The sequence below is a fragment of the Vidua macroura genome, chromosome 16 (assembly GCF_024509145.1).
Source record: "Vidua macroura isolate BioBank_ID:100142 chromosome 16, ASM2450914v1, whole genome shotgun sequence".
Lineage (NCBI taxonomy): Eukaryota > Metazoa > Chordata > Aves > Passeriformes > Viduidae > Vidua > Vidua macroura.
In genome coordinates, this window is record NC_071586.1 from 15,304,622 (window position 1) to 15,318,313 (window position 13,692).

Genomic DNA, 13,692 nt, shown 5'->3' on the forward strand with positions numbered 1-13,692 from the left:
AGGAAGGCTGTGTGAGCTGTAGGATGGTTGTGTGAGGGAGAGGATTGTGTGAGGGGCAGGATTGTTGTATGAGCTGCGGGATTGTTGTGTGAGCTGTGGGATTGTTGTGTGAGCTGTGGGATTGTTGTGTGAGCTGTAGGATGGTTGTGTGAGCTGCGAGATTGTTGTTTGAGGGGCAGGACTGTTGTATGAGCTGTAGGATGGTTGTGTGAGCTGCGAGATTGTTGTTTGAGGGGCAGGACTGTTGTATGAGCTGTAGGATGGTTGTGTGAGCTGCGAGATTGTTGTTTGAGGGGCAGGACTGTTGTATGAGCTGTGGGATTGTTGTGTGAGCTGTGGGATTGTTGTGTGAGCTGTAGGATGGTTGTGTGAGCTGTAGGATGGTTGTGTGAGCTGTAGGATGGTTGTGTGAGCTGCTGGATTATTGTGTGAGGGACACTCATCCCTCAGGTTGGAGAAAAGGGAAAACCACTTGAAGACCCAAGGAATTATTGCAATCTTTAAGCCTGGGAGATTTTTTTGAAGATTATGCACTAGACATGGGCAGAGGGCAACTGGTTAAGGGAGAGGAGCATTCCCAGCCCTCCTGGCACAGGGAGGTGCAGTCAGAGCTCACAGCTGACCTGGGAATGTCCCCAGGAATCGCCTGGGGCAGATGTTCCTCCACATGTTCAAGTTCAGGGTGGATCCTCCTGTGGCAGCTCCCGAGGCGGTTTCAGGGCCAGCTTTGATCTCCGCAGGGACGCAGTGGACGCGGTGACCCCCGGAGTGGCCCTGATGTGTCCCTGCCCTCCTGCTCCAGCCACCTCTGTCCAGCCAGCCTGGGGCAGGGGCCGTGTCCCTCCAGCAGCCTCATAGCAAAGAAGTTTCTGTAATTTTACCGCCCCAACAGGAGTTATTTTTACAGTAAATCCTTCCAAAATAGAAGCCAGCAACACCCATGGGCGTCAACCCAGCCCTGGGGCTGCAGGACTGGTTGGGGGACGTGGCTGGGGACAGGACATGGCTGGGAGTGACAAACCCCTCTTGACACTGTGCCAGCAGCTCCAGGGACCCTCGGTGAGGGCTGGGACCCTCAAACCTGGCTGAGAGGGGGGTGCAACCCTGCTCCCACCCAGCCACCCTTCCCTTTTCCCGGGATAAACCCTCAGATAAAGTTTGTGCTCACAGCTCCTCCAGGTTGTCATCTCAGAGCCTCGGGAAGGACTTGATTCCTTTGGTCTTGGTCCCCTTCGTGGCACGTCCTTGACAGCATTTTGGAGTGTGATCAGGGGAAAAGCTGTAAAAAAGGGAATGGGATTGGCTGTGATCCAGGGAAAAAGGAGAAGTACAGGGGATGCACCTTCCAGAGGCTGAGCCCATCACTGGGGTCTGTTCTGCACCCCAGCTGCCCTATAAAATAACCCCTGAGCAGCTCTACAGGTTTTCCCCTCACCAGCAGCACCTTAATCCCCCTCAGGAGCACAGAAACTCCCAAACCAGAGGCTTTAATTCCTTCTGGGTTCACTTTTGGTTCAGCCGAACCCAGAGCTCAGAGTGACCCATTACGAGAAGTAGGAAACAACCCCAGAGCAAAACCAGGCAGAAGGAAAGGAGCCTGACAAAACAGAGTTGAGAAACTGCCCCCGTCACACCCCGTGTGCGGAGCAACATCCCCACCCCGCACAGATAAAGTGCCGAGCGCTGCCCGGCCCCTGCCCCAGCCCCGCGAGCACCTTCCTGGCCGAATCCTCCCATCCCCGAGCCAAATCCCACTGGCCAAGGGGGAGGAGAGCAGCTCGGCACAGCCACGGTAGGATTTGGGAGGGGAAAAAATTAGATTTAGGAGGGAAAATTCACTGCGTTGAGTTCAAACGGCGATAGCGGATTGCTGTGGGCAGCCCCGAGGGAATTTCAGGAGCAGGGATCGATTTTGTATCAGAGGATCCTCCAGAGGGGTGTGGAGGGGTAGGGAAAACCTGCTGGGCTCCCCCACTGCCTTACACTGCATTTCTCCCAGTCTGTGCTGGTGAGGAGTGGGGATGGAGGGGGGCTCTGTCCCTGCAGGACAATTGTGGAGTTTCGTTTAATAACGGGTGGGAAAAGTCCTGTTTTTCTGTTATGTCGGATTTAAAATCTCTCCCGTGGTCGCTGGGGGTCTGTGCAGCGTCACGGAGATGGGGTGGGCACGGTGAGACCCCTGACCCCACAGCTCCAGCCCTAGTGCTGGGTGACAAAATCAGCCCCAGGACCTCCAGTGCTGTCCCCAAGCTCTGACCCCGAGTGTGGAACAGCTCCAGCCCCAGTGTCGGGTTGCAGAATCAGCCCCAGACCTCCAGCAATTCCAAGTGTGGGACACGGCTCTCCGGATCTGCTCCAAGGACGAACCCCCGGCACCAGCAGCATGGTGTGGGCAGCCCCAGCCCTGGCAGCCGTCACCCTCTGCCTCCGTGAGTCACATCCTGTCCCCAAAAACTGCCCTGGGACCCCCAGGCACCCCCTGGCACCAGGGATGCTCCAGCTGTGCTGCTCCTCATCCCAATCCCGCTCGGTTCAGCGCTCCCAGGGCTCTGCCTCCTGCTCCCCTCAGCATCTGCAGGCTTTTCCCAGGGACACATCTTCCCAGATTTCCAGGGATGGATTTATCCCTTTTTGTTTTTCACACCCTCCTGGAGGGATCCGGGGGTGCTCGGGCTGGGGGCTGCTCTCTTCGCAGTGATGCAGCATTTCCTAAACATGAAATCAGCAAAGGAAAGGCTCTTCCCAGACTTCAAACCTGGAGCTGCTTAGAACAACCCCGACGAGCCGTTCACAATCCGGGGATGTTTCCTAACCTGCTCCTGCTTCCTTGCAGGTGTCTCCACGGACCCGGTGAAAGCCACAGCGGTGAGTCCCTGCCGGCTCTGCTGGCTCCCACCGTGCCAAGGCTTTCCCAAAATTCCTCAGCTGGCGCTGGAGGTGCCACCACTCCCGCCGTGCTCAGCTCCAGGGCGGCACAGCCACCACCTCCCTGCTGTCCCCCTGCGCAGAGCGTGTCCTTGTCCCATCTCTCACCTCCATGCCCTGCTCCCAAACCCAGCTCCAGGCAAGCAGGGACAGAGCCACCCGAGTGTCCCCGCTCCTGAGAGTGGCTGTGATGGCTTTTGTCCCCACAAGGAGCCCAGGGGCTGCTGCAGCTCCTGCCTGTTCCCGTGGAGCCCCTGCTGCGCTGGGTGCTCCAGCTGGGTCAGATCCCATTCCCTGCATCTCAGATCCCTTCTTCCCTTTCCTTACCGGGGCTGAGCATCCCCCATCCTCTCCCCAGGCTGCCCTGATTATTGGAGCCGTCCTGTCCAACGCTGAGCATCCCCAGTAAGTGCCAGCCCCCAGCGGGGGCTCTGGGGGTCGAGGGGGGTGTCCCGGGGTGTCCGGCAGGGTGAATTTGCGTTTATGCCACATCTGCTGCTGTGCCGGGTCACTGAGGCAGGGAGGATTTACGGCCCTGTGCAGCCGGCTCCGTGCTGGGGTTCCAGTGGGCTGGGCTCCTGCAGAAACACAAACACCGAGAATTCTGCTTCCTCCACGCGGCTGCAGCGGGAGCCTCGCCCCGGCTGAAACCCGGGCGCTGCTGTTTCCTCCCGCACCCAAATCCCGGGATACGGGGGCACCCACCCGGCCGTGGGGATGGCAGCACCCTGGCACTGATTTTAGGGGACATTTTCATGACACTCCACGTGTACAGCCTCGGGGCGCTGGTGTGTGACCTGGAGCCGGGCACCATCCTGGCCTCGGATCCCAACATCCTGGACAAGCTGAAGCTCTGCCCGGCGCTGACAGGGGCACAGCAGGATGCCCTCAATGCCCTGCTCCTCTCGGGGGACACAGCGTACGGGTGAGGAGCCTTCCTGCTCCTGGAAGGGTGGGCGGCGGGCAGGAGGGGTGGGGATCCACGGGGATGCTGAGCCGGTCCTGCTCCTGCCGCCGCAGGGATCCTTCAAGCTGGGACCTACAGACTCTGCAAGATTTGGGGCCGCTCGTGCTGGCGCTGGACCAGACCACGCTGAGTTTGGTGGCCGAGGTAAGGTCCCTCCTGGCGGGGAGATGACCATCAGGCAGGTCAGCTCCGAGGCTGGGTGACACAGGATCCTGTGCCCCCGCTCCCAGCACCCTGTGCCCCCGCTCCCAGCACCCTGTGCCCCCCGGTCCCAGCACCCTGTGTCCCTGTGCCCCCCGGTCCCAGCACCCTGTGCCCCCCGGTCCCAGCACCCCGTGCCCCCGCAGGCAGCACGGGAGGATTTCAGGAGGAGCATCGCGGCTGCCTACATCAGCCAGGGACATTCCCAGCGGGAGAAATCCCTGATCCTCCTCAGGGCGCTTGCAGCAGCATCAGCTGCCTCCCAGCCCAGGCTGCAGCGCAGCGCGGACCGTGAGTGTTTCCCCTCCCTCCGGCCGGTCCAGAGCGCTGGGAGGGGACAATGCCCCGGGGCTGGAAGGATCTGGGAGCTCCCGGCTGGACCAGGCAGAAATCTGGGATTCCCATAAACTGGGGAAGTGTCCTTGAAGCACAGGGGGGGTTTGCTCTTACCTGGGAGCAGGGATGTGGTGGCAGCACTCAGGAAGGAGCTGGGACAGGGGGACAGTCCCCAGGCAGGGCCAGCGCCAGGGCAGGATGCTGCAAGAGCAGAGGATGCTCGAGTAGGGGACGTGGAGCAGTTTGAGCTGCCTTTAACAGGACAAAGCACAAGTGGGCTGCAAAACATCACCAGGTTCTATTGGAATGACTTTAGGGAGTGACAGCAAATGAGGCACCTCCGTGGACTGGGGAGCAGGAGATGGAAGCAGGACCCACCGTGGCTTGAGCCACGTTTTTGCGATTCCCTGTCCTTCACCAGGGCTCTTCCAAGGGGCTCTGAGCCCTGTGGCAGGAGCAGGGCCAGGTGGGAAGGGGACACACGGGACACACACCTTCTGCCTGACACAATTCCTTGTCCTCAGGCTGCCCGTACGGGCCCATCACCGCCAGAAACATCGATGACATCATCCTCTACCTCTCCCCTGACCAGCTTGACCAGCTTGACCAGTGCCTGAGCAATGATGTGCTAATAGAAAACCTGGAGGCTGTGCTGGAACTGCCAATCACCACAGACGCTTCCCGGGTCCTGAAAAAAAAGGTGGATGAGGTAAGGGGTGGCACAGGACAGGAACCCCCCAGCAGCACGGGCCAAGCCAGCACAGGCAGGGAACAGGGGTCAGTGGGCACAGGGATGAAGGTGCCCAGGTGGGTCCTTTGCATTCATTCCTGCCCTATTTTCCCTTCCCTCACCCTCTTTCCTGCCCCACGGGCCGGGCCCCACAGTTTTTCCAGGGGTCAGGGATCCCGGAGCAGCAGCTGAGGCGCCTGGGGGTGCTGTCCCGCCTGTACACGGAGGAGGAGATCAGCCAGTGGTCGGTGACATCCAGTGACACCCTCTCAGCCCTGCTCAGCTCCTCGGGAGGAGAGTGGAATGATTCCCAGGTAAGTCCATGGCAGCAGAAGGGGATGGGTGATGAGGAACCCAAACTGGGACTGCTCCTGTCCCAGCCCAGCTCAGGGTGGAGGCATTGTGGGGTTTTTTTGGGGGTTGGCAGCACTGCCATCCTTACCAGGAGCATCTCCCATCCCTGCCTGTGCCTTCCACATGCCCCGTGTCCCTCAGGTGCAGCAGCTGCTCAGCAGGTACCTGGCCCTGGGGGGCTCCTTGACGGGGCCCCTGCTCCAGGAAATCGGAGGCAAGCACCTGTGCAACCTGCAGGAGGAGCAGATCCAGCAGATCCCTGCTGGAGCCATCAGGTGAGCCGCTTTTTGGGGCTGCTGCTCAGCCCTGAGAGGCCCCAGGGCTCTGGGGAGGTGGGATGGAAGAGCCCCAGCTCTGCTGTGGATGTCCCCACTCCCAATCAGGACAGTGGGAGGGCCGTGTCCCAATCCCAAATCCTACCTGAGCTCCAGGACCATGAGCAGGGATATCCTGCTCATCCCTTCCAGCCACCAGAACAATTAATCTGCAATTTGGGGTGCTGCTGGCGCCTGGAGAGGCTGCCTGGAGCAGAGGCTGGGCAGAGTTCAAGAATAAAGCAGGGATTTATGAAAAGGCCTTCAAAGGATGCTCCTTGGGCAGTACAAGGGCCTGGCCAAGGCTCCACCCAAGATGGACCCTGGCTCAGGAGTTTTCACACTTTTCTAAGTTTTGTTCCATTTGCACACTGGGGTTCAGTGTCCAATTCCAGCTCAGGTGCTGCAGTCCCACCCTCCCAGGCTGCTCTCCTCCATTCCCTGCTGTTTGCACTTCTTGGGGCTGGAGCTGCAGCCGTGTCCTTGGTCCTGGGGCTGGAAAAGGATTGTTCTGTGTGCCTGGGCTGTGAGGAGAACTTGCTGACCCTTCAAATGGAGTTCAGAGTTATAAACCAATGCAGTCCCAAATCTGGAAACCATGAAAGCTCAAACCTAAGGCATCGCTGCTGACCTGTGCCCCCCTTCCAGGACTGCTGGGCAGTTGAACATCTCTTCATGCTCCCAAACCAAGAAGGATCAGCTCTATGGGAAGGCCCAGGAGGCCTTTGCCAGCCTGGCCAGCACCCCCAGCCACTATTACTGCCAGATCCAGCCATACCTGGGTAGGTGCTTCCCCTCCACCCTCCCTCCCACCACCAGGCTTGGGGTCTCTCCTCAGCCACAGACAGGTCTGGCAGTCTCCAGAACCTCCCCTGAAGTGCTGGAAGGGTTTGCACATCTCCACATGTCCCCTGGGCTCTCTTTAAGGTGGAGCTCCGGCAGAGGATCTGAAGGACTTGGCTAATGCTGGCGTGGCCATAAACATGGATCTGAGCACCTTCCTCGCCCTAAATCCTGAGGAATTGCAGGTACAGCCCTGGGGTGCTGCTGTCCCTGTCCCCAGGGAAGGGCAAGGCTGGCTGAGGGCTGAACAAGGGCGGGGGCTGAGGTCAGAGCCCAACCAAATCACCAATTCTCCACTTTCTCACCTTTATAAATGTCCTTTAGGAAGTTTTAGGTGCTCTGCAGCCCCGCTAGCAAAGCATCCGGGGCTGTGAGGCTGAAGGAAGGGGGTGCTGTGTGTGTGTGTTGCAGAAACTCAGCGTCACCGACGTGAAACGTTTGCTGGGGGAAAACCTCCGAGAGCTGAGGAAGGCCGAGCACGAGCCCTCGGTGGTGAGCTGGGTGCAGCAGCAATTCCAGCAGGAGCTGGACTGCGTGCTGGGGATCGGCCTGCAGGGAGGGCGGCCCGAGCCCACGGGGACAGCCAGCCCTGCTGTCACCAGCCCGGCCGGCGTCACCTCCACGGCCACTGTCCCCACCTCTCCTCACCCTGCCACCCCAGCCAGTGTCACCTCCACGGCCACTGTCCCCACCTCTCCTCACCCTGCCACCCCAGCCAGTGTCACCTCCACGGCCACTGTCCCCACCTCTCCTCACCCTGCCACCCCAGCCAGTGTCACCTCCACGGCCACTGTCCCCACCTCTCCTCACCCTGCCACCCCAGCCAGTGTCACCTCCACGGCCACTGTCCCCACCTCTCCTCACCCTGCCACCCCAGCCAGTGTCACCTCCACGGCCACTGTCCCCACCTCTCCTCACCCTGCCACCCCAGCCAGTGTCACCTCCACGGCCACTGTCACCACCTCTCCTCACCCCACCACCCTGGCCAGTGTCACCTCCACGGCCACTGTCACCACTTCTTCTCACCCCACCACTTCAGCCAATGTCACCTCCACGGCCACTGTCACCACCTCTCCTCACCCCACCACCTCGACCAGTGTCACCTCCACAGCCACTGTCCCCACCCCTCCTCAGCCCTCGGCCAGTGTCCCTGTCCCCACCCCCACTGCCATTAGCAGCCACTCGACCCCTCAGCCGAGCACGGTCCCCCCCAGGACCCCCACCCCGAGCACTCTGAGCCCAACCCCCCCCACACACTGGGGGTCCCACTGTGCCCCCTGTCCCCACTGCCACCCCCACTGCCCGTCCCGCTGTGACCAGCGCAGCGCCCTGCTCCACCCACCGGGCTCCCACCACAGACAGAGCCACCACCCCCCGCTGTCACCCTCCTCAGCACCCTCCTGGCCACCAGCAGCCCCAGTGCCACCCCAGTCCCTGCTGTCACCTCCAGGGCCACCACCAGCACTAGCCTTGGCACTAGCCTGGCTGGTACCACCCACAGCACTGTCACCACTGTCCCCAGTTCCATCTCTTCTTCCACTGCCACCCACAGCACTGTCACCACTGTCCCCAATTCCACCTCTTCTCCCACTGCCACCCCTGTCCCTAACCCTTCCTCTGCTCCCACTGCCACCCACAGCACTGTCACCACTGTCCCCAATTCCTCCTCTGCTCCCACTGCCACCCACAGCACTGTCACCACTGTCCCCAGTTCCACCTCTGCTCCCACTGCCACCCCTGTCCCCAACTTCTCCTCTGCTCCCACTGCCACCCCTGTCCCCAGCTCCTCCTCTGCTCCCACTGCCACCCACAGCACTGTCACCACTGTCCCCAATTCCACCTCTGCTTCTACTGCCACCCCCATTCCCAAACCCTCCTGTGCTCACACTGCCACCCCTGTCCCCAACCCCTCCTCTGCCCCCACTGTCACCCACAGCACTGTCACCACTGTCCCCAATTCCACCTCTTCTCCCACTGCCACCCCTGTCCCTAACCCTTCCTCTGCTCCCACTGCCACCCCTGTCCCCAACCCCTCCTCTGCTCCCACTGCCACCCACAGCACTGTCACCAGTGTCCCCAGTTCCACCTCTTCTCCCACTGCCACCCCTGTCCCTAACCCTTCCTCTGCTCCCACTGCCACCCCTGTCCCCAACCCCACCTCTGCTCCCACTGCCACCCACAGCACTGTCACCAGTGTCCCCAGTTCCACCTCTTCTCCCACTGCCACCCCCGTCCCTCACTCCCCCTCTGCCCCAGCCGCCACCCCAGCCCCAATTCCCAGCTCCACCCCAATCCCCAGCTCCACCATCCCCACCCAAACGAGCCTCGGCTCCTCCACGGCCGTGCCGTGCCAGCCCAGCTCCCCTCCGGGCCCCCCCAGCCCTCCCTCCAGCCCCACACCAACACCTGGGAACGTTCCAGAGCCACCACAGCCGACCTCCAACGGCCACATCAACCTGCAGCCTGCGCCTGGTGAGCTGGGAACGTTGGGAAAGGCTTGGCAATGCCGGGCAGGACAAAGTTGGCTGATCCCTCTGGTTCCCGGTGGGATTTGGGGCTGGGGGACAGGTGGGGACGTGGCCCTGGGGCTGCCCTCACGTTCTCAGGTGCACTTCAAGGTGTCTCATCACCTCCTGAGCACACAGCCCTCCCCAGGGAGCTGGAGAATCCCATTCCCTGTGTTCTCCCTGCAGGATCGGGATGCAGGCTCTGCTCCTGGCTCGCTCTCCTGCTGGCAGCCACCACGGGGAACGTTCTGCTGGGGGGGCTGCTCTGAGCACGCCCCTCCCTCCATCCCCCTGGGACTGCGCTGGGCAATTCCCTGCTGGACAGCAGAACCCCAGGCAAGGGAAGAGAATTCGTCCACGTTCGATGCCAGCACAGGATTTGGTTCTTTCTGAGGCTGGGCAGAGGAGGAGGACAGATTTTTTCCAGCCCGGAGAAGCCTCACAGGTCCTTACTAGAGATTTACTCCCTGTAGTACAACCAGCAGTGATGCTGACTGCTCTGCCAAGGCAAGAACACCGGGCCCAGCTCTTCCAGGGATTTCCTGTCCATCCCATCCCACTGGGATCTGCTAAACAGTGGGAAAACTCAGGGATTTGAGTCACTGGTGGCCCCGCACCGCAGCTGAGCCATGCCCAAAAATCCTATTTCACTTTTCTCACGAGCTGCTTTTTGATCAAGGTTTGTTCAAACCACACACAGACTCTCATGGCATGATTAGCTGGAGATAATTAATCTTGATTACTGCTCAGTGCTATACAATAAAACATCAATCAGCTGTTTTTTCCTAACCCAGCATGTCCTTTGAGGTGTTTATTAGTGCTTTGTGGGGAAGCTTTTCCAGCATAAATCCAAAATCTGCAGAGAAGGACAGACCTGCTCCTTCTCTAGAAAGCTCAGACAGTGAAGATTTATAAGATATTAAATATATAAATCCCTTTTTCCCTCCCAGACTCTCCTCCTGGAGGAAAGGGGGATGTCAGGAGCTGGATACAGGTTTCACTGAGGGTTATTTTTTTGATAGATATTTCCAATGAGTGGGGAAAAAATACGGAAAACCTTGTACAAAGTTCCTTTCCTCCATCCTAAATGTTGAACAGCCAACCCCAAGGAACAGGAACAGGCAGATCCTGGGATTCTGAGCCTTAATTTGGGGGGATTCCTGCAGACAGGAAGGTGAGGGCAGCCTCAAGGAAGAGCAGACACTCATCAGTTTGCTTCTGGCATTTTTACTCAGTTCCAGGATTTATTTACAAGCAGCTGGAAAACTTCACTCCCACCCTGAGGTCTTGGCAGTGTCACGAGGTCGGGCTCTGAGAAATGTCATTTTTAACCTGCAGAACTCACCCTTAAACCCAGCAGTAAGATGGGGCTTAGCAGTGGTTTGGGGCTGAGCTGGGCTTGGCTGTCCCAAAGGCAAAGATCCTCCGCCAAAGAGTCTGGAATCTTCCCTTCAGACACAACTGGGTTTTTTTTTTCCAAGTGATTTGAAAGCCAAAAGTACCTAAAAGTGAGTCCTGGGCTGATCCCAGCTGCCTGGAGCTCTGGGCACTCCTCAGGCCAGGTCTCAGAGCAGGTCACAGGCTGGTCCCCCTCGGTTCCTCACGGGAGGAGATGGTCAAGACAGGATGGACACCATGAGGAAACTGAGGAACAGGGCAGGCAGGAGGTGGAACACCATGGCTACGGTCCCCAGAGGGGCTGAGGACGGTGCTGCAGGACAAAGAGGGCATCAGAGCAGAGAAATCAGTGACTGAACCGTGGGAAATGGATTTGTAGACATAAAATTTGTTTGAGATAAGAAATGCTGACTTAGAAATGCCATGGAATGAGACAGGCATTGTTGAGAGAGAAATGGAAGTGGGAACAAGTTTCAAAGGGTGGCCTTGCAAATAAGACTGGATACTTCAGAGAAATAGAGCTGTGGAAGATGCATTGGAGTAGCACCCACGAGGGGTAATTTTAGATTATTAACTTTAAGGCATTTACAGCAGAGTGTAGCAAAAGCTGATAGGCCAAAAAAAGCTTATAATAGAATTAAGAAATAGTTGGCTTCTGATTGTGATGGCGTGAATTATATCATCTGTATGGTCCCACCCTTCACGAGAGACTGAAAATGGAATAAAAGTTTTTAAAACACCTCTCAGTTACCCCATCTCTAAGTCAGAAAACAACTTAATCCAACAACTGAAACTCCATGGGGAAAACATCCCTCCGTGCCCCCTCATGGGATTCTCTTCGCCTGTCTAACCACGGCAAGCACCAAGCTGAGTTTGGGGCTGGAACTGGAGGATCCTCAAGTCTCCTTCAACCCAAAGCACTGTGATTCTGCCTCTAAGCCCAAACCCAGCACCCCCGAGGAGGAAGGCCTGGAGGTGCTCACTCAGCAGGGATGCTCCCAGTGCAGTGGGATGCCAGGATTGCTCCTCACTTCTCGGGGTCTGCTTATCGAGGAGACCCCGAGAGTGTCAAAGTCCTCGTTTCCCAGCCTGAGCAGCCAAAGAAGTCTGAATGTGCAGGATCAGCTTCTCAAGGTCGTTTATTTTCCCTTATCTAGAACATTCTTTCTCTGACCCGCTGAGCTCTGTCCAGAGCATTCTGTCTGCTCTCTAGGATGGTGTTCACATTTTATACCCAAACCTCCGTGTGCCGTGGTTACAATAACGTGCCAATGTCTGTCATTGATGTTGGACAGTGTGTCTGTGCCTTAAACCAACAGAAAAGTGTCACCAGCACAGCAGGACATGGAGGGCAAGGAGAAGGAGAAGGAGGTCAGGACACACCCAAATCCCTCCATCTTGTCCCCTGGAACCCCATACTAAAAAGCCCCAAAATTCCACTTTTCCACCCTGTGTTAATCCAACTACCATGGTTACTCAAACCCTTGTGGCTTGTAATTCCTCACACAAAGTTGGCAGCTTTTTCCCACTAAAATCAAAGCCACAGGTGTTTTTGACTCTGTGCCAAGGTCCCCGAGCCCCTGCCAGGGTGTGGAGCCAGCCAGGGCAGCCAGAGGGACGTGCTGGCTTCCAGAATTTTCGCTCTGGCCCCAGAATTTCCCCTGCAGGCTCCTCAGCAGAGCCGCCCCACTTCCAATCCTTTCTGCAACCCCAAAAGAAACCGTCGCACCCCAAGCGCCAGGGCCCCAGAAGTACCTGGGAATTTGGGGGTGACGAGGTTGATGTAGCCCTCCTGCACGCCCCCCGTGAGCCCGATGTGCAGCGCGTCCAGCTCCGGCTGCCGCTGCAGCGCGATCCAGTCGCGCACGGGAGCGCGGCGCTGCCAGCGCGCCAGCTCGGGCAGGTGCACGCCCAGCAGCCCCTGCACCTCCCGGGGCGTCAGCACCTAGGAGAGAAAAGCCAGATGGATCCAAAAATGATAATTAATAGGGAAAAAAAAAAAACCAAAAAAAAAAACCAAAAGCCAAATGGATCCAAAAGTGGAGGCAAATGGATCCAAATGGATCCAAAAAATGGAGCCAAACGGACCCAAATGAAGCCAAATGGATCAAAAAAGCCAAATGGATCCAAAAATATATATATAAAAAAAAAAAAAGGCAAATGGATCCAAAAATGGATCCAAATGAAGCCAAATGGATCCAAAAATATCAAAAATAATAATAATAATAAAAAAAAAAGGCAAATGGATCAAAAAATGGATCCAAATGGATCCAAATGAAGCCAAATGGATCCAAAAAGCCAAATGGATCCAAAACTATCAAAAAAAATAATAATAAAAAAAAGCCAAAAGGATCCAAAAATATAAAAAAAAATAATAATAAAAAAATTAAAAAATGGATCCAAAAATGGATCCAAATGAAGCCAGATGGATCCAAAAATATATATTAAAAAAAAAAAAAAAAAAAAAAAGCCAAATGGATCCAAAGTGGAGCCAAATGGATCCAAATGAAGCCAAACGGATCCAAAAATATTAAAAAAAAAAAAAAAAAAAGCCCATTCACAGGTGTTTATAGACCTTGTGTTGGAGATAGAAATGAGCAAAAAAAAGTTTAACATATTAATTAAAAAGTGATAGAAAATTTATCAATATGTAATATTAAATATAAAGTAATATTAAATATATATAAATTTATAACATGTTACATATATAATATAATATGAGTAACAACATTTTTATACTCTTAAATCTATATTTAATATAATTTTATATCTTAATTAAATCTTGGTTTATTTTTCTGTTTTATTTTTTATATAAATTTGTTTTAATTTTGTAGTGGTTTAGTTTGTTATAAATTTTGTTATATATATATATATATAAATTTTAGTTTGTTATATAATTTTGTTATCAATTTGTTTTAATTGTGTAGTGGTTTTAGTTTGTTAACGTTGAGATTTCGTTGATTTTGAGATTTCTTGGTTAATGCACGAAATAGCCTGGTGGGTTTTAGTGTTGGTTAATTCTTAGTGCACCCCTTGTGAGAGAAAGGTAAAGCAGGTTCCAAATGTTAGAAGGGCATAAAGAAAAAAATGTTAACAATTTTTGGAGAAAGAGTCTTA

At 55.7% G+C, this 13,692-nt stretch overlaps 2 protein-coding genes across 2 annotated transcripts in view; one reads left to right on the forward strand and one right to left on the reverse strand.

Moving 5' to 3' along the window:
- Positions 1–369: 369 nt before the first annotated feature.
- LOC128815577 (mesothelin-like protein) lies at positions 370–9,570 on the forward strand. Its single transcript, XM_053992394.1, has 13 exons — positions 370–2,429; positions 2,834–2,865; positions 3,284–3,330; positions 3,701–3,850; positions 3,946–4,036; positions 4,240–4,384; positions 4,954–5,138; positions 5,315–5,473; positions 5,655–5,788; positions 6,476–6,609; positions 6,755–6,855; positions 7,082–7,162; positions 9,364–9,570. Exons 1-13 carry the CDS (start codon positions 2,384–2,386, stop codon positions 9,568–9,570), a joined length of 1,512 nt encoding a protein of 503 aa, XP_053848369.1. The 5' UTR covers positions 370–2,383.
- An 818-nt stretch (positions 9,571–10,388) lies between these two features.
- LOC128815496 (mesothelin-like) overlaps positions 10,389–13,692 on the reverse strand; it is a 32,110-nt gene continuing 28,806 nt past the window's right edge. Inside the window, exons 27-28 of the mRNA XM_053992279.1 lie at positions 12,331–12,520; positions 10,389–10,888 (exon numbers count right to left, since the gene is read on the reverse strand). Of these exons, the coding sequence (XP_053848254.1) occupies positions 10,794–10,888; positions 12,331–12,520 (285 nt within the window). The 3' untranslated portion in view covers positions 10,389–10,793. The remainder of the gene's footprint in view (positions 10,889–12,330; positions 12,521–13,692) is intronic.

Excerpts from the sequence above, each read along its gene's own strand:
- LOC128815577 (XM_053992394.1), top strand. The coding sequence starts at position 2,384 with ATGGTGTGGGCAGCCCCAGCCCTGGCAGCCGTCACCCTCTGCCTCC. Across the intron at positions 5,474-5,654 it reads GAGAGTGGAATGATTCCCAG|GTGCAGCAGCTGCTCAGCAG; the intron begins GTAAGTCCATGG and ends CGTGTCCCTCAG. Across the intron at positions 5,789-6,475 it reads ATCCCTGCTGGAGCCATCAG|GACTGCTGGGCAGTTGAACA; the intron begins GTGAGCCGCTTT and ends CCCCCCTTCCAG.